This window comes from Lipophrys pholis, assembly GCF_963383615.2.
Source record: "Lipophrys pholis genome assembly, chromosome: 14".
In the NCBI taxonomy this organism is placed as follows: domain Eukaryota; kingdom Metazoa; phylum Chordata; class Actinopteri; order Blenniiformes; family Blenniidae; genus Lipophrys; species Lipophrys pholis.
In genome coordinates, this window is record NC_137633.1 from 1,235,482 (window position 1) to 1,260,481 (window position 25,000).

At 43.5% G+C, this 25,000-nt stretch overlaps 1 protein-coding gene across 1 annotated transcript in view; it reads left to right on the forward strand.

Annotated features, from left to right (window-relative positions):
* akap6 (A kinase (PRKA) anchor protein 6) overlaps window positions 1-25,000 on the forward strand; it is a gene marked incomplete at both ends in the record, with an annotated part of 133,281 nt that overhangs the window by 25,187 nt on the left and 83,094 nt on the right. The window contains 2 exons of the mRNA XM_080479808.1: window positions 6,600-6,696; window positions 8,339-8,541. Of these exons, the coding sequence (XP_080335934.1) occupies window positions 6,600-6,696; window positions 8,339-8,541 (300 nt within the window). The remainder of the gene's footprint in view (window positions 1-6,599; window positions 6,697-8,338; window positions 8,542-25,000) is intronic.

Genomic DNA, 25,000 nt, shown 5'->3' on the forward strand with positions numbered 1-25,000 from the left:
CACACACACACACACACACACACACACAGCTTCAGGGCAGCAGTGGTGGAGTGGAGCTGCTTTCCCAATTGAATATTTGGCTGTGTGTGTGTGTGTGTGTGTGTGTGTGTGTGTGTGTGTGTGTGTGTGTGGTGTGTGTTGTGTGTGTGTGTGTGTGGTGTGTGTGTGTGTGTGTGTGTGTGTGTGTGTGTGTGTGCGTGTGTTTTCGGGCGCGTGGAGCGAATAAGCACAGGTCTTTCCGGAACCCGGGGAGATCAGTGAGGCAAGAGGATGCTAAACACACACACACACACACACACACACACACACACACAGCACACACACACAACACACACACACACACACACACACACACACACACACACACACAGGCTGCTCTTTGTGAGGCGCTAGAGAGATGGCCGCCAATGAAAGGGCCTATTGATTGGGTCTGATGGGCGATCCAGGCCTTTGAATCCTATTACCAGCAGCAAACACTACTGGTGGCAACATGAGGAGGGGGGGGGGGGGGGGCAGAGAGAGAGAGAGAGAGTGGGAGAGGGGGGGGCAGGAGAGGAGAGAGAGGGGGGGGGGGGGGGACAGAAAGTGGGGAAAATGAATAAAAAAGCAGAGCGTTTTGATCTCAATCCTCGGTGAAACAGGAAAAGAGGTAATTCACTAAAAACACAGCAGCTCAGACGAGGGTTGTTTTTTCTCCTGCTCAGTTTCACCGTCGCTCAAGATGAAAACGAGCAGCTGATCACACTCACTCACTTTAGGAGTGGTGGAGTTCCTTCACTAGTTAGTGGGACACCAGCAGCTTTTAATAGATACTGACAGTCAATGACATCAGCCAGAGGAGGGAGATGCTCTATATCTGATGTCAGAGGAGGGAGATGCTCTATAATCTGATGTCAGAGGAGGGAGATGCTCTATAATCTGGTCAGAGGAGGGAGATGCTCATATCTGATGTCAGAGAGGAAGATGCTCTATAATCTGATGTTAGAGGAGGAAGATGCTCTATAATCTGATGTTAGAGGAGGAAACGTGCTCTATAATCTGATGTTAGAGGAGGAAGATGCTCTATAATCTGATGTTAGAGGAGGACGGTGCTCTATAATCTGATGTTAGAGGAGGAAGATGCTCTATAATCTGATGTAGAGGAGGAAGATGTTCTATAATCTAATGTCAGAGGAGGAAGATGCTCTATAATCTGATGTTAGAGGAGGAAGGTGCTCTATAATCTGATGTTAGAGGAGGAAACGTGCTCTATAATCTGATGTTAGAGGAGGAAGATGCTCTATAATCTGATGTTAGAGGAGGAAGGTGCTCTATAATCTGATGTTAGAGGAGGAAGATGCTGAATCATAAAGAATACTAGAGTTCATCAAATACAGTAATCCTTTCTTACTCAGATCAATTCAGCAATAAAAACACATTTTTAGTTTTATTGCTAAATTGAACAAAATAGAAATGAATCAAATAGAACCCAGTAAAAAGAGATTAGAAATTATTGAAATGGAAAATGAGAAGATCAGTCGACAATAAACAAATTAAAACATACTAATTATCATATTTGAAATAATGTCATTTAAAAAGTAAACAGTTAATTTAATTGATTTCAATTAAAAAAAATGAAACAAAATAGAATAACTCAAGTTAATGCAGAAGAATGAAATCCAATGAATTGTTATAGAGTCACTTCTAATAGAATAACATTGATTTGGATAGAATAGAAATAAATGTAGAAACAGTTAGAATCGAGTGTGAAAAGACGTTTTAGAATCCATCAGGAGTCAAAGATCCGACGTGACTCCGACAGGAAGTTGGAACACTGAAATAAAAGCAGCTTTCTATTAGGACAGGACTCAACTTTTAAATTGATCACATTCTCATTTTATGGAGGCGAGAGAGAGAAACTAAAAGATGGAGCTAAAGGAGGAGGAGGAGAGAGATTGGGATTAAATATAGGAGGAGGAGGTAGAGAGGGAGGCGTTTTATTGCTTAATATAAAACCAGAGACAACAAATATGAACACACACACACACACACACACACACACACACACACACACACACACACACACACACACACACACCTCGGGGAATACCTTCACAGCACCGTGGTTTCTCTGTGTGAATGAGGACGATTTGATCATCATTATTACATAAAGACTCTTTGATCAGATCAGGTCTCATCATCCTGAGACTGTGTGTGTGTGTGTGTGTGTGTGTGTGTGTGTGTGTGTGTGTGTGTGTGTGTGTGTGTGTGTGTGTGTGTGTGTGTGTGTGTGTGTGTGTGTGTGTGTGTGTGTGTGTGTGTGTGTGTGTGTGTGTGTGTGATCACTACACAGGATCTCAATGTCAAATCTCAATGTCGCCGTCGCCGGCTGCTCTCGGGCCCCGGCTAATGCGGCCGAGCTAAAAGCTAAACGTTATTAGGAGGTCCTCTGAAGCCGCGCTAGCCTGCGCTCCGGGCTAATATGCTAATGCTAACAGGTAATCTGATCACGGGGGAGGTGTTTTTTGAAGCGGCTCTCCTCCCCCAGCCCGTCGAGCCTCTGATAATCAGAGCAGGGAGTTTGAACCTCTCGGGCCACCGGCCGCCAGAGGGTGAGCGAGAAAATCCAGTTTGACTTCTAAACTTCTAAACGGCGCTGACGGTCGCTCAGTCTTCTGCTCTTTGGGTTCGGACTTGCCCCTCACTGTGGGGGGGGGGGTCCCCGGTTCAAATCCCAGCTGCAGCAATAGAACGGGCTCACTGTGCAGATTCCCTGTAGTGATGGAAGGAGTGAACATGATGTAGTTAGCACAGCCGGCCATGAGGTGGCGCCGTTGGTTGTTTCTGTAATGAAATGCAGAGAACAAAGGACATTAATGACGGACGTGCAAAGTCCAGGAGAACCTGGACTGGGAGTCACGACACCACGGAGGAAACTTTGTTCTGATTGGCTCTACTGAGCATGTGCAGAACCACTGGTCACTATGGCCGCCGTCCACATGACGAGGAGCAGCGTTTTCTAAAAGTTGTGCTGTCAGTGGCTCCGATCGCCGTGACGGTGGAAACAAACGCAGTAAAGCAGCTTCGGGTCTCTGCCGCCTCTGAAACTGACCCGGAGAATTTAATAGAAATGTTCTGGAAGAAGAAACTCGACCGCAAATGAGTCCAAATTCAGAAACTAGAGTTTGTGTTCATAGTTTTAGTTTTCATGATTTTGTTTTTTCCAATCGTGTTTCAATAGTTAGTAACTCTCAACTAATTTATTAAAAAGGTTTTAAAAATAGAATTTTGAAGAAAAATCGAAGAAATACTACTACTACTACTACTACTACTACTACTAATAATAATAATAATAATAATAATAATAGTAATAATAGATGTAATGAATGATAATATAAAAATAATAATGTGGGGAATGATCAAATTAATTAAAAATATATATTTTCATAATAGAAAATAAAATAAATGTAAAATTAGTTTTGAATATAATTATTATTATTATTATTATTATAATTATTATTATTATTATTATTATTATTATTATTATTATTATTATATGGTCCTTCTGGAGCTAAAATCCAAACTTTTCCCCTTTAATTCCTTCTGAACAATGAAATCTGTCCCAGCGAACGTGTCTTTAATCTGTGGTATTATTTTTCCTCTGTGTGTGTGAGACACACACACACACGCACACACACACACACACACACACACACACACACACACACACACACACACACACACACACACACACACACATAAATACATACACGCAGCCTCTTATTACCGCCTGCTGTCTGACGTGCATGAGAGCAGAGCTGCTCTGCATGCCTTATCACGCCGTGATTGATGCCGGGCTGTTCTGCTCTTATCGATTCTATGCTCTCCATATATTAAACGCAGGAAACTGTTGGTGGAATAAAGGCGCTGAAATACGATCGCTCCCTGATAGCCCGGCTAATCTGCGCCGCCTAATTCATGGCTAGCGCGGGCCGGCCCTATCCCGCCGACGCAGACAGTCACGCTGTGTTTTCTCGCGGCGCTGATAGATGTATTTTATGTTTATTAGCTGCGAGGTATTTCACCAGCTTATCTGGAAATTAAGTGGGAGCAGAGTGGCCGCCGAGTCTGTAAAATTACTCAATCAGCCGTGAGATTCGGAGTAATTTACGAGGCTTGCGAGGCGGTAATGATTGCAGAATGCAGACAGTCATGTTTTATTTGGATAATGTTGATGTATGAATGTGTTTTTGGGAGCGGTGGAGAGATAGGGCCCACCGTTTGGTCCTCGCAGGGATTTTTCTTTGTTTATCGGTGGAGTGTGATGTGTACACGGCGGCGGCGGCGCCAGCGCTATCTGTTAGCACGCCAGAAAGGAACGCTTTCCCTCATGTGTGAAGTGAAGACTGAATCAGTCAGAGTGGAGGCTTCGATTTCAGACACGTTCAAACTGTTCAAGGAACATTTACACACACACACACACACACACACACACACACACACACACACACACACACACACACACACACACACACACACACACACACTCCATTTCCTCTGTATTCAAACAAGCTCCCCCCCCCCCCCCCCAGGCTCCAACCTGGAAGTTGCCTTGATAAAGAAGCTTCTAGAATGCGGCTCACTTCAGCTCATTCTAACCAAACAAAGCATTTTAATTGTGTGGATCTTTATTCTGAGTCGTTACAACGAACCTTTTTCCCCTCAAACGGATCAAATGAAGCTCGAGGAAAAGCTCTAAACACTTTTGGATTTCTGATTTCGCCAAACATTCAGTGAGTTCTGTTGATCCTGGTGGTTCATGTGTAACTTAAAGAGATTTGATGATGATGATGATGAAGCTCCTCTTCATCCTTTAAAAGGCTCTGGACTCAGACATCCTGGACGTTTTCTAGATGTTCTTTGTGTGTCGGCTCTCGGACCAACGCCGTTCATCACGATTATAAAGCTGAATTCCTGTAAGCGACTGGAACCTGTCCGGCCGTTGAGCTGTACAGTATCCGGCTCGCCCCCCATCCGTCTCCACGGGGGAATCTGCTCCATAAATATTAGTGGTGTGGAGCTGTGACCTTGTCCCCGTGGTGACGGATGCCGCCGTCCGTCCATCGCTCAGCGCAGACAGGAAACTGAGCCGCCGCAGAGCTGCACATCAGCTGAGAGGCTTCTTAGAAACTGTTCAGGAAGAAATATTATCAGAACAAATGAGTGGGTGTGTTGTTTTATCATAGAACGACAATGATAATAATACTGAAAGTAAAAACAGTCCGTTGATTTAGTTAAAATCTTTTAGATTCCCGCCATCTCTATTCCTTCCTCCGGTGTTCCTCAGGACTCTGTCACAGGCCCCTTCCTCTTCATTGTCTATCTCCTCCCCCTTGGTCATATAGTCCATAAATACTATATTAGAATCCACTGCTATGGGGATGACACGCAGCTATAACCGCCATTAATTACATCACATTAATATTAATGATGATGACAATAGTAATATATTTTTATAGAATGTTATATAGTTTTTTTAGACATATAATAAAAACATTTTTTATTATTTAATATGTTTGCAGCTGTTAGCTACAGATATAAAGAGATAAAAGTTAATTAACATTGTTCTTATAGGAGCAAAGAAAAACCCAAAATGTTTTAATATAACAAGAAAAAACTTAAATATGTTCAAACTACAGAGAAATTCTGGTTTTATTTATGATTAACATTGTGTTAGCTGGAAAAAACATCAACTTTTTTCAACATTATTTAGAAAAATAACTTGTTTGCTATACGATTGTTTTTACATGAAATCCTAAAAAAAATGTATGTTTTTTTTTTTAATCCTTCTTGTATGTTTAGTGTATTTTCTGCCTCCAGGTGGTGCCCTTTACACTGTAATAGTAGAGCTACAATGGTAACTCTACGATAGTAACTTTACAATAGTAACTCTACAATGGTAACTCTACAATAGTAACTCTACGGTAGTAACACTACAATAGTAACTCTACAATAGCAACTCTACAATAGCAACTCTACAATAGTAACTCTACGGTAGTAACTCTACAATAGTAACTCTACAATAGTAACTCTACGGTGGTACCTCTACAATAGTAACGCTACAATAGTAACTCTACAATAGCAACTCTGCAATAGTAACTACAATAGTCACTCTGCGATGGTAACTCCACAATAGTAACTCTACGATAGTAACTCTACAATAGTAACTCTACGGTATTAACTCTACAATAGTAACTCTACAATAGCAACTCTACAATAGTAACTACAATAGTCACTCTGCGATAGTAACTCTACGATAGTAACTCTACGATAGTAACACACAGTGACTTGGATAAGTAACTTTAATCTAATTACTGTCAGATGAGAGTAACCGGTATCTCAGGTGGTGACCCGCTCCACTCTGCTCCATTTATCTCTAGAGCATTTGTTAAATCTCCAAACTTGTTTCTTTCTGACTGAAAACAGCTAAACTCAGTTCAGGGTCAAAGGTCAAACATGAAGTGAAGAGACCTCAGCCACCAGCAGCTGCTCAACAGGAAGTACAAACCTGATGTTTGGGATCGGACCGTATGCTGACGATGTCCTGGTTTTTCTTACAGACGTTCAAGCTGAATGTGGACAGTCACACCACCCTGAAGGAGAGCATCATGGAGGAGGGCAAAGCACTGCTGTCCATCATCACCTGCCACCAATCAGGTACACACACACACACACACACACACACACACACACACACACACACACACACACACACACACACACACACACACACACACACACACACTGACACTGATACACTCAGGTGGCCATAATCGAGCCCCAACTCCGTCCCATTCATTATTAATATTTGGATTAACAGAGTGACCTTCAGAGAGCAGACCTGCTCTGAATGTAGCTGAAAGAGAGACGGAGAGAGAGGTAAAGACAGAATGAGACGGAGAGAGAGAGAGAGAGAGAGAGAGAGAGAGAGAGGGCGACGGAAGAGTGGAATAAAGAGAGAAAAGCCAGTGGGCAGAAACAACTGGCAGCCAGAGAAACGTTCAATATAATTGTATATTTTCACAAATCTTTGCGGGCAGTAGACAGAGGAGGAGGACGGTGCGTTCAGGTGTCTGCCTGTGGTGGGAATTTACAGTTTTATGATCCCGACAAAATAAAATCAACATTTAAATCTTGTACTTTTGTAATTTGTGGTTCTAGTTAGCCTGGTGATCCCTGGAAACTCAGTCCTTCTTTTGAAATGTGGCAGGGTTGCATTACTAATTAACATTCGATGAAAAGTAACTAGTTACTTGGTTAAGTATCTCCTGCACTATATAATGTGAATACTCTGCTTCACTTCCTGCGAACTGCAACTGATGAGTAACCATGAAGTCATTTTTACTCTTTAACTTACTGAAAAGTACTTGAATTCTTTCTCAAGTTACTGGAGATGAAATGTAACTTGCTACAAGCGAGGACGACATCATCACAGCCACTTCTTTATAAAGTTGTGAAGTTACTCTGCTAGTTCCTGCAGATGAAAAAGTAACGAGTTAGTTACTTGTGGAATGTCTCACCCCTCGCTCTGTCTCTCTTTCATTCATTACCTCTTTCTCTCCCTCCGTCTCATCCCCCTCTCTCTCTCCCTCCGTGTCATCCCCCTCTCTCTCCCTCCATCTCATCTCCCGCTCTCTCTCTCCCTCCATATCATCCCTCTTTCTCTCTCTCTCCCTCCGTTGCCTTCTCTCTCTCTCTCTCCCTCCATCTCATCCCCCCTCTCTCTCTCCCTCCATCTCATCCCCCTCTCTCTCCCTCTGTATCATCCTTCTCTCTCTCTCTCTCTCTCTCTCTCTCTCTCTCTCTCTCTCTCTCTCTCTCTCTCTCTCTCTCTCTCTCTCTCTCTCTCTCTCTCTCTCTCTCTCTCTCTCTCTCTCTCTCCCTCCATCTCATCCTCCCTCTCTGTCCATGTCATCCCACCCTCTCTCTCTCTCTGTCTCATCCCCCTCTCTCTCCTTCTGTCTCATCCCCCCTCTCCATGTCATCCCTCCTCTCTCTCTCTCTCCATCTCATCCCCCCTCTCTCTCTCCGTCTCATCCCTCCTCTCTCTCCATGTCACCCCCCCCTCTCTCTCTGTCTCATCCCTCTCTCTCCTTCCATCTCATCCCCCCTCTCCATGTCATCCCTCCTCTCTCTCTCTCTGTCTCATCCCCCTCTCTTTCCCTCCATCTCATCCCTCTCCCTCCATGTCATCCCTCCTCTCTCTCTCTCCATCTCATCCCCATCTCTCTCCCTCTGTCTCACCCCCCCTCTCCATGTCATCCCCCCTCTCTCCCTCCTTCTCATCCCCCTCTCTCAGGACTGAAGGAAATCCTCCAGATGGTTTCCAGCCAATGGGATCAGCTCCAGCGGCAGATCCGGCGCCAACATGGCTGGATGCTCCGCGCCCTGCGCTGCATCCAGGCCCGCCTCCTCTACACCAGCCAATCACAGCACCTCTTCCTGGGCCCCGGCGACCCGGCGGCCGGGCGGCAGCCTTCGTGCCCGGCGGACGGCCTGAAGGTAGAGACACACCGAGAAACAAAAAACTAAAGTCCTGCTGGTTTTTATTTCCAGTTTTTCTTCTGTTATTCTGCTCATCTGCTTCTCGTTTGTCTTTTATTCTTTGGTTGATCTTCCTCCATTTCCTGTCTGGTTCATCCCCAATATACACACACACACACACACACACAGACACACACACACACACACACACACACACACACACACAGCTCTTTCTCCGTTCTGATTGGCTGCTGGTTGTTTGATTGGCGGTGCAGTTTGCATGTTCTTCCTGTTCCCAGGTTTTCTCTCACTTCCTCCCTGCTGGTCGGGTTGAAGTTGTGAGCTGCAGTCCCACTTAAAAAAACCTTTATTTTTCTGCGTTCTGCCGACTCTAAAGTTTTACTTTTACACCCAAGCAGCAGAAATGCCGTTCCCCGTGTACTTGGTGTGCCCGGCTGTTTGGCCTCGGTCATGAGACCTCGTGCACAGGAGCAGCGCTTCAGAAAAGTTGTGTTTTGTCCGTCTGCACGGCGACGGAGTCAGAGCATTTTCCAAAAGTTCCAGTTGGGGAGCCGTTTTCCACAGGTTGGGTTTTCAGCTGTGGACCTTTCCCGATCGGTGATTTATTAAAACTCCCCATGAGGACCGACCTGTCAAAGCTTTAGGTTGTTTCTCAGATCTGCTCCCGATTCTAGAAAGTTTACTACTCTGATTTTCTTTAATTAATTAATTTATTTATTTATTGTTGCACCGTCTGCAAAACCTCAGACCCCACCGTGTGATCTCCAGCGCCCCCTCCTGGTGGGAATCCTTCAACTCTGACCCAATGACAATGTTGATTCCGTTGTTCTGGACTCACCGGACAAGATCAGCAGCTTTATTTGATCAAATGCCGTCTTAACATGACGGAATGATCCGGATGGTTCTAGAGAGACGGGCTCACACCCGGACCACTTCAGAGGCTTCTCTACTTCTCTACTTCTCTACTTCTCTACTTCTCTACTTCTCTACTTCTCTACTTCTCTACTTCTCTACTTCACCATTAGTTTGGCTGCATTGTTGCTCAGTACAGAGCAGCTGAATAATTTACTGGAGTAAGAGAAACGTGTGTGTGTGTGTGTGTGTGTGTGTGTGTGTGTGTGTGTGTGTGTGTGTGTGTGTGTGTGTGTGTGTGTGTGTGTGTGTGTGTGTGTGTGTGTGTGTGTGTGTGTGTGTGTGTGTGTGTGTGTGTGTGTGTGTGTGTGTGTGTGTGTGTGTGTGTGTGTGTGTGTGGTAATAATTCAGCAGGTTCACACCTCAGTTTGTTGTTTGGAGGTTTTACGGATCAAAGCTTTAAGTGCAGAGGGAGATTCACACGGATAATGAATGGACTGTTAATGTGCTGCGGCCAAGCAGCTAATGGACACACACACACACACACACACACACACACACACACACACACACACACACACACACACACACACACACACACACACACACACACACACACGGAGGTGTATCCAGCTAATGGCTGTCACTGTTGACTGATCACAGTGATCAGGCTGCTGCAGCTCTAATTGCAACTAAACAATGTGAAAACAACCAGAGTCAGGTCTGCAGGAGGAGGAAGAGGAGCAGGAGGAAGAATAAGTAAAACCAGATGAAAGTGAGGAGACGTGAGGAGGCAGCGACGAACCAAAGTGGAAAGTGGAGGATTGAAGGACGGCTGATCAAATAGAAAAGTTCTTATGCTGAATATGAATCTGTCTTCATCTTCTGGTCGAGTTTTAAGGTTAAACGGAAAGAAACTCCTGATAAACTAAGACAAATGAAATAAACTGAAATGTGGAAATAATAGATTTTAATGTGTCACATTCCAGAAATGTGTTTTAACTATTGAATGAGAGATGGATGATAGGAGGATTGTTAACATCTAAACTTAAACTAAAAAAATCATCTGAAATCAGCATGAAACCTAAATGAGATATTAAACCCTGATTCAAAATGTAAACCAGTTCTAAAGTCAGAAATCTGTTCAAATCAAGCTTAAAACCAGATTTCAGTCCAGAATTAGTCTTTAATCCAGTTGAACACCAGACCATCGACAATCTGCTCATTCGTTCAGATTGAATCATAAACAGTCAAAACAGTCAGCCTCAGCTGATTTAAAACTATCATCAACTATTATGTCTGAAATCACCGTAAAACAAATCGAATCTAAATTCTCATGCAGAAACATGCAGAAGTCAAATCTAAAACCAGCGAGAACTAGATGGTCATAAACCAAAACCATTTGGTTCTCAAGCCATTTTAAGTTTGTCTGAAACTAGTTTCAAGATGTTTTAACAGAACGTCAGGATTTTCTGAAGGAAGGAAGGAAGTAATCATTTTAACCAAAATACAAAAACCCCACAGAGCTTAAGATCAACAGCCGAGGACATTGTGTGTGTGTGTGTGTGTGTGTGTGTGTGTGTGTGTGTGTGTGTGTGTGTGTGTGTGTGTGTGTGTGTGTGTGTGTGTGTGTGTGTGTGTGTGTGTGTGTGTGTGTGTGTGTGTGTGTGTGTTTAAATGAACGTAACCTTGACTAAAGGGCAAAATAAAGGGCAAATCCGAATAAATTGATCAAATCATGAATCCTGCTGTAATATTTATAAGCAGCAGATCCACTCTTCATTACAAAAGATTAAATACCGACTTGTATCAATAATTCATCCTCTTAATCTTCATTTTTCGTGCAATTAAGAGCAGCGGCAGGCGACATATTTCACAGCCGGCTCCACCGTGGTTAGCACGCCGTTTACCGGGAGCGACGGCGTCTCGGTGGGCCGCCGAGACGCTGCTCCCGCTCCCGCCGCAACCTAATTGGACACATTTATCTAAATGCAATATCGTCTGCGCTTAATAATGACGGCGCTCATCATATCACTTAACTTTATAGACGGCTTGTTTCCAAGAGGAAGCACAGAAACGAGCCAACGACTTAAAGGGAAACGTCGGCGACATAATTCCTGCGTGAGGAACGTGAGCGAAATGACGAGACGCCGCGAGTCGGCGAAACGATGACTCATCGAACATTCCAAATCTTCTGCTGCGACTGGTCAGTTTGCTGAAATTTACCAGTATTGAGCAGCTGAATCTAAGCCGCATCCTCCAAATTTCAAAATAATAAAAGAAAGGCTGGAGTTACGTGATGCACCTGAACGCATCACCCGTGAATCGACATGAAGCTCGTTAACCCGTAAGAATCCAGAGATTAGCCACATCATCGTTTTAAACCGCAGCGTTCCAAGCGTGTGACGAAAGGAGCGGCTTGTAGTCTGGATATTACGGTAAATCAGGAGCGTCAAAGACATTTGAGTTCAGCTCCCACATCCAGTCTCGTTTCATCGTGAGCGAGCCGACCGATCAAACAGAACCAGAACCACCTTTACATTTAAACCTTAAAGTTTTTCTTTATGTTGCAGAGGATACGTGATAAACAAAGTCAACATTTTCACAAAACCAAAGAATTACGACCGAAAATTACAACAATCTCAACATAAAGCCAATTAATCTTTGGGTAAGCTCCGCCCCCAAATGGAAACGAACCAATCGTGTTCACCGACCTGGAACAGCTGACTGGATCACCACTATATGACGTTATAATATCAAATATCTGTAAACCTGCTGAACGTTTGTTTTAAAGAAGTGAATGTGAAACATTTTAGAAACCGGTAAATGTAAGTTCAGCCGGGGAAATGTTAAGTGGACACCCTGAGCTGATCCTGTGTGGTCAAGTCTCTAATTCGAGATTCAAAACAACACTTGAGGACACACTTTGTCCTTCATTGACGACGCCATCGCCGTGGCAACAACAGGTGTAGAGTAAGGTCATTAAATTAGGAAGGTTCCTTAATGAGCCACCGAGGAGTAATCGTGTGTGTGTGTGTGTGTGTGTGTGTGTGTGTGTGTGTGTGTGTGTGTGTGTGTGTGTGTGTGTGTGTGTGTGTGTGTGTGTGTGTGTGTGTGTGTGTGTGTGTGTGTGTGTGTGTGTGTGTGTGTGTGTGTGTGTGTGTGTGTCCTCATAAGAACTTGTTATTGGTGTTAGCATGTCACTTAGAAACTTTTCATTCGAGCCGCTGCTTTTTTTAACCCAACTTCTGACCATCCATCCATCCATCCATCCATCCATCCATCCATCCATCCATCACCCTCTTCATGTTAATTCCCGGCGGACCTTTACATTCAAACAATCTCTTCTTTCTCATCTTCACCCGTTCTCCCTTCATCGTCCATCTCTCCCCTCGTCTTCCACCCCCCCTCCCCCATTCCTCCCCTCGTCTTCCACCCTCCCCCCTTCCCCCCTTCCTCCTCTCGTCTTCCACCCCCCCTCCCCCCTTCCTCCTCTCGTCTTCCACCCCCCCTCCCCACTTCCTCCTCTCGTCTTCTCCTCTCCCTCTGTTCATCTGTTGAGGGGCGATTCATATAAATGTCAGAAAATATCAGAGCCGGGGTGGTGGGATTAGGTGGCGAGGAGAAGATACACTGATACCAGCAAATATAACCAGGATTAGGACACACACACACACACACACACACACACACACACACACACACACACACACACACACACACACACACACACACACACACAGCTCTGGATAAAGGGTTTCATGTCGTATGAGAACACGGCGCCGTGTGACTTTGTCGCTGCATTCTAAAGATGTGAGCGGTGTTTGGTTGCACGTTGTGGTCGGAGGTGATGGTGGAGAGCTGGCGTGTTCGGAGTGACGACTCGACGCCGAAAAAAAAAGACGAGGCAGAGAAAGAAGAAAGAGAGAGAGATAGAGAGAGAGAGAGAGGGTAGGTAGAAAGGTGTTTAATACGAGTGTGAAAGCAGTGTAATATTTAACAGCTTAGTGGGATTTGTCTGTCACATTACAGGGGATTGGATTGAGTCTGGTAACACACACACACACACACACACACACACACACACACACACACACACACACACACACACACACACACACACACACACACACACACACACACACACACAGGGAAGGCGAATGAATGTTTTCACTGACAGCTGCTGAATCTGAATCTTTCTCTGCAGTTTCATCGCTCAACATTTTATAAAACTGTCACCAGGTGCAGACGGTCCATGTTTTACTCATGAAGTGTTAAAAGAACAAAATACAATGGAGAAATATTCTCTTTTGTCCCAATATTCTCTGTAAACTTGCTCAGTCTCGGTCGTTAAAATCACCCAGAATGTTTGTTTCCGTGTAGAAAAAGATCGCCGTTTACATTTTTTTTTACAGCCTCACATTGTTCATTTGAAATTGAATCATTTATTTAACCTGTTTTCTTCTGAACCTTCGTGTTGGATCCATCCTCCTCCTCCTCCTCCTGCTTTCTGGACTTTCTTCCTTTTAGCTCCATTCTTTCCCGTTTTTCTTGCCGCTATACGAACTATGACCTCTAGAGGGTGCCGTTTAGATTTATTTGCAGCTGCACTGTCAAACTAATGGGTCATATTTCATAATAACGGTCTGGAGTGAGGCCCCCGCGACACAACGTCGTCTCATTTTTGCATTTTCGTTTCAGAAAAGTTTTGCGTTTTCCACGGCAACATTTTAAAAACAATGGTCTGTTTATATGGAAACAGCAGTCGTTGGTTGTTGTAATGAAAGCAACACACACACAGAACAATGAGCTCTAACATTAACAGTGGGAGAACACAGACATTCTAGTGGACAGAAGTTGGATTGTTATTATGGTGACTGTCAAAATAAAACTACCAAATCCTACTACTAGTTATTAAAAGTTTGAAGAGTTAAGTTTTCACTGTTTCCACGAAGACAGAGTCGAAGCGTTTTCAAAAGTTGCGTTTTCAGTCGCGCCGCGGACTGTTGTCATGGAAACGGACAGTTTTTCTTTCCAGTGATTGCTTAATGTGGAAAAGGGGGGTGGGGCCTGAGCCCCACAGACTGACTCCAGTTGAACTACCTGAAATTTGAAGGACCACTGAGGACGTCTTTCACCTCAAAGTGTAACTTTCATGAAACCCGGAAAGCCTCCAGACTCGATGTGGATGAGAATGTGTTTTAAATCATTTCAAATCAGCGAGGTCCTTGTTCATTGAGGCGCCCGTGACCCCAGCAGCCCTGAAACAGACCCGGGGTCAAATCCAGGTTTAAATCCAGATCCACTCCTCTCGCTCCAGGAGAGGCTCCCGCTGCGCCGGCTGAAGCACAAACACTGTATACACGTGTGTGTGTGTGTGTGTGTGTGTGTGTGTGTGTGTGTGTGTGTGTGTGTGTGTGTGTGTGTGTGTGTGTGTGTGTGTGTGTGTGTGTGTGTGTGTGTGTGTGTGTGTGTGTGTGTTTCATTTTCCTCTTTCAGGAGTCTGTAGCGTACCGATTTCCCCCGGGGGGAGGGGGTGGGGGTGGGGTGGGGGGGGGGGGGGGGGGGGGTGTGTCAGGGAGTGTGAGGTGGAAGGGAGGTGATGTGTTGAGATTAGACAGCAGCGCCGTGTCCAAAGGCTGGTCCCCTCGGACACGGGGGACACAAATCCTATTAGAGAGCTGAACCAAAACAACCAGCCCAACCACACACACACACACACACACACACACACACACACACACACACACACACACACACACACACACACACACACACACACACACACACACACACACACACGGCAGGTGTACATGGAGTCACACACTCAGACTTCAAAGGGAACACAAAGACGTGAACCTCAAAGATGAATTTGAATTTTTTTTTTACATAAGTATACTGTGTGTGTGTGTGTGTGTGTGTGTGTGTGTGTGTGTGTGTGTGTGTGTGTGTGTGTGTGTGTGTGTGTGTGTGTGTGTGTGTGTGTGTGTGTGTGTGTGTGTGTGTGTGTGTGTGTGTGTGTGCGCGCACGCGTCAGAACATTTCTGTCCCACACATGTTCAGGTAAAATGTGATAAGTGACCTCCTGGGTGGGACCCCACACAGTCTGAGCTGAGTTAAATAACATTTAACACCTACGTGTGTGTGTGTGTGTGTGTGTGTGTGTGTGTGTGTGTGTGTGTGTGTGTGTGTGTGTGTGTGTGTGTGTGTGTGTGTGTGTGTGTGTGTGTGTGTGTGTGTGTGTCTTATCAGTGTAGCTGGTGGAGACAGCTTGTTGGCCTCGGGCCTCCATTTCACCCTACAGACCACACAGAGGAGGACAGAGGGAGGAGGACGGGGGGGGGGGGGGGGGCAGTTGGGTGAGGAGCATTTTACCTCTCAGACTGCAGGAGGAGGATGCTCACGGTGCGTTTCCACGAGGAGCTGAACTGAAGAATGCTACAGATAAACTGCAGCTCCTGTGTGTGTGTGTGTGTGTGTGTGTGTGTGTGTGTGTGTGTGTGTGTGTGTGTGTGTGTGTGTGTGTGTGTGTGTGTTTTGGTTTCTGCACATTTGATTCAATATATTTTCAACAAACCTGCACAACTTCTACATTTTTAAGAGTTCTACCATCATAATGTGTAGAATAATTCCTCCTGCCCATCAGAAACTGGAGCCGTCAGCATTCATACAATCAATGTGTCTTTGATGCTAATGCTAACTCCTCCAGTGGTTATTTCTCAGTTAAAATCTGCACAACACAGAATTTACTTCGATGGAAAAATTACACATTTTTTTCATCCTGTGTTGGGTTTTTGTTCCACGATCTGATGTTTGACACTTCAGATCCTTAAAACCAAACTAAATACAGAGTACTTCTATTTCTACTGGAGGAGATACTTTCTGCTTTCTCGATGGTGGTGGATGTTTTGCCCTCAGTTTGGACTTGCAGGATCACACCAGCTCCTCTAAATTCACCTTACCACTGAGATGTATGTGGGTAGAGTCAGTTCCTGTAGCATGACAGAGGAAAAACAACAAACTAACGCGGCGTCGCAGCAGAGGAGACGATGGAGGAGGAACATCCTCCAACTGATCGAAGCACAGAGGAGGAAAGTTTCTGCAGCTCTGGATTGACATGTGAGGACAAAGAAACAAAGGAGGATCGGGAAGATGAGGAGAAAGAACGAGGAGGAGCAGGAGGGATGTAGACCAAGAAGAGGAGGACGAGGGTGAACGGGGGAAGAAGAACAAAGAGAAGCAGAAGAGGAACGTGGCGAGAAAAAGGAGAAATATCCAGAGCAGGAGGAGACGAGGATGAGGATGAGCAAGATCAAAAGGAGAAGAAGGAGAAGAAGGTGAAAATGAGTAGAAGGAGAAAAAGAAAGAAAAACGGACACAGGAAAATGGGAAAGATCAAAAGGAGGAGGTGAGGAACAAAGAGAAAGAGGACTGGAAGATGGACACGAGGGAGGAGGAGGAGGAGAAAGATCAAAAGAGAGAGGGAAAAGGGAGGAATGTCAAGAAAAGGAGGCGCAAGAGTAGAAGGAGGAAAAGAAAGTAAAGACCAGAAGAAAGTGAAGAAGAGAAAGATCAAAGGGAGGATGAGGAGGAAAATTAATGGAAAGAAGGTGAGGGAGAAGGAGGAGAAAGAAGAGGAGGATGAGGATGTGCAAGAGGACAAAGGAGGACCGGAGGGAGAAGCAGGAGGTGCAGAGGAGGAGGTGATGGAGGAGAAGAAGAGCAGCAGGAGGTGCAGAGGAGGAGGTGATGGAGGAGAAGAAGAGCGGCAGGAGGTGCAGAGGAGGAGGTGATGGAGGAGAAGAAGAGCAGCAGGAGGTGCAGAGGAGGAGGTGTAGCTGTGCAGACTGCAGCCTGGTGAACATGCAGAGCCTCTCCTCTCCTCTCCTCTCCTCTCCTCTCCTCTCCTCTCCTCTCCTCTCCTCTCCTCTCCTCTCCTCTCCTCTCCTCTCCTCTCCTCTCCTCCTCTCAGTCATTTAAATATTGACCTCAGGTTGTTTCCGGCTCTTTAAATCAAATTACGCCGTGTTGGACTCCTGCCTGATAGCGACCAGCCAATCAGGCGGCTCGTCCCGGCGCCGCTCCGCCACGCCGCGCCGCACTTTACATAAATCCAGATTAAAGTTGGGAAGTTTGGAGCGCACGGCGACACTCCATCAAGATAGTTAGTGTCGGTGTTAATCCTGACTTTAAGATCGTTTCCAGCTGGTTTGAGAAGCGATAAAAAAGTGAGCTGAGCTGCTGCTGCGGGGCGTCGGGCCGCTCACCAACAAACTCGGGAATCAAACATGAAAGTGAACCAACGCTGCAGCTTCAGCAGCTTCAGCAGCTTCAGGAGCTTCAGCAGCTTCAGCAGCTTCAGGAGCTTCAGCAGCTTCAGGAGCTTCAGCAGCTTCAGCACCTTCAGGAGCTTCAGGAGCTTCAGGAGCTTCAGCAGCTTCAGCAGCTTCAGCAGCTTCAGGAGCTTCAGGCGCTTCAGGAGCTTCAGCAGCTTCAGGAGCTTCAGCAGCTTCAGGAGCTTCAGGAGCTTCAGCAGCTTCAGGAGCTTCAGCAGCTTCAGGAGCTTCAGGAGCTTCAGGAGCTTCAGCAGCTTCAGGAGCTTCAGCAGCTTCAGCAGCTTCAGGAGCTTCAGCACCTTCAGGAGCTTCAGGAGCTTCAGCAGCTTCAGGAGCTTCAGCAGCTTCAGCAGCTTCAGGAGCTTCAGCAGCTTCAGGAGCTTCAGCAGCTTCAGGAGCTTCAGGAGCTTCAGCAGCTTCAGCAGCTTCAGGAGCTTCAGGTACAAGTAAAGTAAACCTCTTAAAATACAGTAACTTACCAATTTACCAAGCGCCCTTAATAATGTAAACTTAATAATGTAAACTTAAACTTTAGTAAAGTTAATAATGTAATGTAAACCTAATAAAGCATAGTACACCTAATAAAGTACAGTAAAGTAAAAGTGTTTCCTTTCGTCATAAACCTTAAGAAACATTTCATCACCCACACAAATAATATCACTCAATTCTACTTTTAGTCTTTTCTTTTAAATTGATTTAACTTTGGTTCAAGTAAAACCATTAAAGTACAAATACTTTTTATATTTAGTCACATTTCTCAATAAGTTTTTAATAGTTTAATTCAACTTGAAATAATACTAAAATAGAAGTATGTAGTTTTTCATTCAGCTCGGATCACGATTAAAAAACCCAAATCACCTCGTTTCTGAATTTTCCTCTAATTGTAGTAATAAAATTTGTTTTCAAGTTAAATTTGTTTACTTTTGACTGATAAGTAAATTCTTTACACACTGAATAATTTCATTTATTTCTTATGGATTCTTTGTGTCCATGGATTTGAGAGATTTTATTCTGTGTTAATCTGAGCGATAGATTCTAATTTGAACAATGAAAAGTTTTTGTATTTCAGTTTGTGTTAAATTCTGGACTAAATATAAACCGTGTCAAAAATCAAATTGAAAAAGTGTAAAAAGTTATAATTTGTGATTAAATGAAAGGAACTGTAGATTTATAATCATTTGAATTTGCAGCCGTTGTGGGATGAAGTTCACATGTAAGTCAATTTCTCAACGAGAGAAAACGTATATTTTATATTATATTAAAAAAATTATTCATTTTCTCTGAACTGGAAGTGAAGCAAAGAGATTTAGACTCAGTTTATCACGTTTATAATGTTTAAAACATTTAAAATGTTTAGAACATTTATAACGTTTATAATGTTTAGAATGTTGTTATAGTTTATAACGTTTATAATGTTTATAACATTTATAACATAATATTTATAACATTTATAACGTTTATAATGTTTGTATAGTTTATAATGTTTATAATATTTATAACATTTATAACGTTTATAATGTTTATATAGTTTATAATGTTTATAACATTTATAACATAATATTTATAACATAATATTTATAAACATAATATTTATAAACATAATATTAATAACATATCATTTATAACATAATATTTATGACATTATATTTATAACATATCATTTATAACATAATATTTATGACATTATATTTATAACATATCATTTATAACATAATATTTATAACATAATATTTATAACATCATTTATAACATAATATTTATAACATAATATTTATAACATTTATAACGTTTATAATGTTTATATAGTTTATAATGTTTATAACATTTATAACATAATATTTATAACATAATATTTATAACATAATATTTATAACATAATATTTGTAACATAATATTTATAACGTTTATCATGTTTTTAATGACGCCCAAAACGCATCAGAAGTTTTCTGTTTTCTTTCTCCTGCATGTTTTACCTCTGATTCCGCCGGAGTCCAGTTTAATTTGATGGAAAAGTTTTTCTATGTGAAACCAGTCACTCTGTGCCCCGGCGTCCTGCTGTCAACCTGTAATTTGTATTTATGAGTTTTGAGCTTGTTTTCCTCGTCACACCGAGTCCGTCGGGTAGAAATGAGCTGATAATTGCTGCTTTAGTCAAACAAAGTTGGGCACATTAAAGTTCTTTGAGCTGCTTCACGACCTTTTTCTGTGATATCCCGCACTAATGTCTTTAATTATCACCGATAATCTGCTGCATGACTGAAATCGGACGCTTTTAATCGCGCGAACGTCAGTTTTTTTTTTTAGTTTTTTCTGAAAAGTTGTTGGAGGTTTTCCTCTCCTCCCTCCCACCTGCAACGTCTAACCGCTAAATGAAATATGCAAATAATGGCAGCCGATCCCAATAAGAAATAATTAAGGCAGTCTGCTCTGGGTATTAGCATGCCGGCGCTCTCCCAAATGTAATTTATAAAGTCAGTTTAAAAAAGGGGAGAGGGAAAAAAAAAGACAAGCTCAGTGGTTCTTTCTGTGTCTTTGCCGGCGGCGATGTGACGTTTCTAAAGCACCGAGCGAGGCAGGACACCGATAGCTGCTTCTTTCTCTCTTTTCATTTTCCATTCCTGAGATTCCTCAAATATTTAATTACAGGGAGGAAAAGTGGCTGTTTTCCTCCTCCGTCCTTTTTCTTTTCTTTCCCTGGAGCTTCAGATGGTTTGTGTCACGTTATCTTGTTAAACATCCCAGAAATATTCCGGCTAGAATAACTTTGGGCTTTTCTCTCCTCTGGGTTTCATCCGGTCGAGATGCGAAGCTTCGTCAGACATTCGGGCTCGTTAACGTGACGCTTTTCGGCTGAAAGCGCAAAACATCGCTCGCATTCCGGGGCTCCGGCAGCCGTGCTCGGAAAACACAACTTTTTATAAACGACTCCCAAGGTGGATTTTTTTTCATGTTTTTTTTTAAAACACTCCATGTCGGTCTCCATGGAAACGAGAGAGAAACGCAACCGTTCCGACGCTCTGCGACTTCTGTCCATACGGATGTCCGTCTTCTCCCACCAGGAATGTTTCTTTGTTTATTTATTTATTTCCAAAAGTAATAATTAAAAAAAAATCCTCCCTGCAACCAAACCTCCAACCCGACAGTCTGAATGAGAAGAAGCGGAAGCGAAGATCGTATATTCGTCTCTTTATTAACTTCAAATCACTTTACAGGCGCTTATTTTTTGTTAATGTCCAACTTATTTACAGTTTTACATATATTTTTGTGCATTTTTTGTACAGTATGTACAAATACAAAACCATCATTTTGTTTGTTCAAATGAAGTATCTATAATATAATATTCCTTTTTCCTTTTCTGATCATCCATAGTCATTTATTTTTATATATATTTTTATACTCCTTACACCAGTTTTCTGCTTCTTTTGTTTGAGTTTTTATAAAACTGCAGTAGTGATGGTGATTCTTTTGTGATCCATGGTTTATCTTCCTTTTTCTTGTTGTAATATATGATTTTACAGTTTTCATCATACAGTTACTATACTATTACTTTTTTTTTATGAAAGATAAATAATGACATCATTTACATAAACTGCAACTTGGTACACGTATGAAACGTCGCATTAACAGTCCAGAGATTCACGTCTGAAAACAAACAGGAAGTCGGCTATTTGGGAGAATCTGGCGGCTAATTTTGGTCCAAACTGACACATTTTCGAGAGCAAACCCGGTTAATCCCAATTTAACTCAGATTAACGGTCATTTGCTAGAACAGGCACTGGTCAACCAAAGTTCTCCGGCGTACACATGTGACGTGACATTCTCAGTCGGAGTCCTGTCGCGCATTGTTCTCGGTAGTTTCATTACATCAACGACCAACAGCGCCAACTCCTGGCCTGGCAGGCTCACTGCATCGTTTGAAGCATTTCTACTGTTTCCGTGGAAACAGACATTGTTAGCATTAGCACGACCTTGCTCATGCGAAAGCTGACGGGAAGTTTTTTCAGGGGAAGGAGAGACGGCAGCTTTTTAACGGTTATTTTCAACGACGGGATGAAGTGATGAGCTGCAAGAAAAACACCTGAAACTTACCTGGAAGTTACATCATCACACGTTTTATTATGAAATCAATAAAGACTTCGGACCGACCCAACTCAACCAGAAGAGACAGCGCCGTTAACTCAGCAATGAGAGGATGAAGGACTACAATAATAAGAGACACACACACACACACACACACACACACACACACACACACACACACACACACACACACACACACACACACACACACACACACACACACACACACACACACACACACACACACACACACACACACACACACACACACACACACACAGAGTCGGCATCAGGCTGTAATTACAGCCTCCAATGCAGCTTGTTGTCTTTTATTTAAGGACAAGATGGAGAATCTTTGATCAGAAGCAGATAGAAAGACAGAGGGCACGTAGTGTGTGTGTGTGTGTGTGTGTGTGTGTGTGTGTGTGTGTGTGTGTGTGTGTGTGTGTGTGTGTGTGTGTGTGTGTGTGTGTGTGTGTGTGTGTGTGTGTGTGTGTGTGTGTGTGTGTGTGTGTGTGTGTGTGTGTGTGTGTGTGTGTGTGTGTGTGTGTGTGTGTGTGTGTGTGTGTGTGTGTTTTGATGTATGAATACAAATGAGTGAAATAATATCAAAATGTGGTTTTGATTGTGAGGCTTTGAGAACACAGAGACGGGGAGGGGGGATGTAATTAAGTCACCAGGAGGAGTGTGTGTGTGTGTGTGTGTGTGTGTGTGTGTGTGTGTGTGTGTGTGTGTGTGTGTGTGTGTGTGTGTGTGTGTGTGTGTGTGTGTGTGTGTGTGTGTAAGCATTGTTGTTTCTATGTGTCTATCCGTGTCTCTGCATAGTTGCATAAATTTATATTCATGTGTAAGATCATATGTCTGTGAAGTGTGTGTGTGTGTGTGTGTGTGTGTGTGTGTGTGTGTGTGTGTGTGTGTGTGTGTGTGTGTGTGTGTGTGTGTGTGTGTGTGTGTGTGTGTGAGTGTGAGAGAGAGAGAGAGACTGTGCACGAATGCTCTCGTGTGTGTGTGTGTGTGTGTGGGTGTGGGTGTGGGTGTGGGTGTGGGTGTGGGTGTGTGTGTGTGGGTGGAGGGGGGGTGGATAGATGGATGTGACGGAGGTGTGGAGGCTGTTTTTGTCTCTCTACCTGTGAGGCACAGTAAATCAGAGGCAGATAAGGTAATTCTCGGAGCCCTACATCATCCAGCTGCTGACACTTTTATGGGCAGCAGATTGGCTGTAAGGGCCGCTGATTACAACGGGGGGGGGGGAGAGGGAGGGGGGGGGCGGGGGGGCGGGGGTGTTATACATAATAAATGCTATAATCTTAAAAATCTTTAACAAATTAATACATTAAAGTTAATATTTAATATTTTTTCCACGTTGTTTTAAGATGTAATTTGCTTTAATTAATTCAATTTAACTTTATTTCTATTGTACCAAATACAACACCGAGAAATACACCGAATACAAGATGAGAAATACACCAAATACAAGATGAGAAATACACCAAATACAACACAGAGAAATACACCAAATACAGTAGAAGAGAGGAAAGAAAAACTCCCTGAAATAATACTCATTCAATAGCAATTAAAAAAAAATATATTATTATTATTATCATTATTTGGAAGGTATATATATATATATATATATATAACAGCAAGCTATGTATGCTGAGCTATTATTTAAATCTAACTAAATGACAGTTCTCATTAGTTCTCATACAGATTTGAAATCCATTTGGAATGACATCAAATTCCCACTTCCTACATGGAAAATTCCCACTTTGAAAGCCAACAAGACGGAGACTTTAAGAAGACCGAGTCAGAACCAAGACCTTGAGGACCTGATCTCCAGACCAGATCCACTCTGGAGCACCTCTGAATATTTCAAGCCTTCTCTTCACTCTGGGTGCAGATCCAGTCCGACTCAAACATTACTGATGCCGCTGGTGGTTAATTACAATTTCATGACCTCCTCCAGTAAAACGGGTCCGGCCTGTGAAGGGCGGGGAGGGGGGAGGGGGGGAGGGAGGGGGAGGGGGAGGTAAAATGGCCGCTGAGAAATGGCCGCCGGCGCCTGGATGTGCGTTACTGTATGTGGAGCGAAAGCAGAGGGTGTTTATTTAGTATTTATTCTGCACTTCATCATCTCCCCTCCACTAATCCACTGGCTGCTGAACGCACCACTGACCACGCCGTATCACTAACCTCTGCCTGGATCAGTGTGTGTGTGTGTGTGTGTGTGTGTGTGTGTGTGTGTGTGTGTGTGTGTGTGTGTGTGTGTGTGTGTGTGTGTGTGTGTGTGTGTGTGTGTGTGTGTGTGTGTGTGTGTGTGTGTGTGTGTGTGTGAGAGAATGAAGAATGATGTCTATCCCACCATCTGAAACCTTGTTAAATATTCATTGACAATTATTCCGCTTTGACCAAGGAGTTGGATGCTGAGAGAGAAAGTAAGTGTGTGTGTGTGTGTGTGTGTGTGTGTGTGTGTGTGTGTGTGTGTGTGTGTGTGTGTGTGTGTGTGTGTGTGTGTGTGTGTGTGTGTGTGTGTGTGTGTGTGTGTGTGTGTGTGTGTGTGTGTCAGAGAGTGAAAGCTTGTGAGATGAAAGCCAAGAATAATAGAAGAGTGTCTGGGAAAAATTATGATAAATCACTTTGTGTGTAAAATCATTAAAAAGACCTGCAGACAAACCAAAAAACGCTGATTGACAGAAAGACAATGCTCTCTCTCTCTCTCTCTCTCTCTCTCTCTCTCTCTCTCTCTCTCTCTCTCTCTCTCTCTCTCTCTCTCTCTCTCTCTCTCTCTCTCTCTCTCTCTCCCCCCCCCCACCCCCTCTCTCTCTCACTCAGAAGATCAGGTGAACATATTAAATATTAAATGTGAGATGTTGCCCTTGGTCGACTTTCCTGCTGACTGAGAGTCGGAGTGAAACACTCCAGCTTGGTGTGTGAAGCTCGCTGCTCCATCACCTCAGCTCCATGACCACCTGAGCTCCATCATCACTTGAGCTCCAACATCACCTGAGCTCCATCATCACCTGAGCTCCATCATCACCTGAGCTCCATCATCACTTGAGCTCCAACATCACCTGAGCTCCATCATTACCTGAGCTCCATCACCTGAGCTCCATCACCTCTTGAGCTCCATCACCTCTTGAGCTCCATCATCACTTGAGCTCCATCGTCACCTGAGCTCCATCGTTACC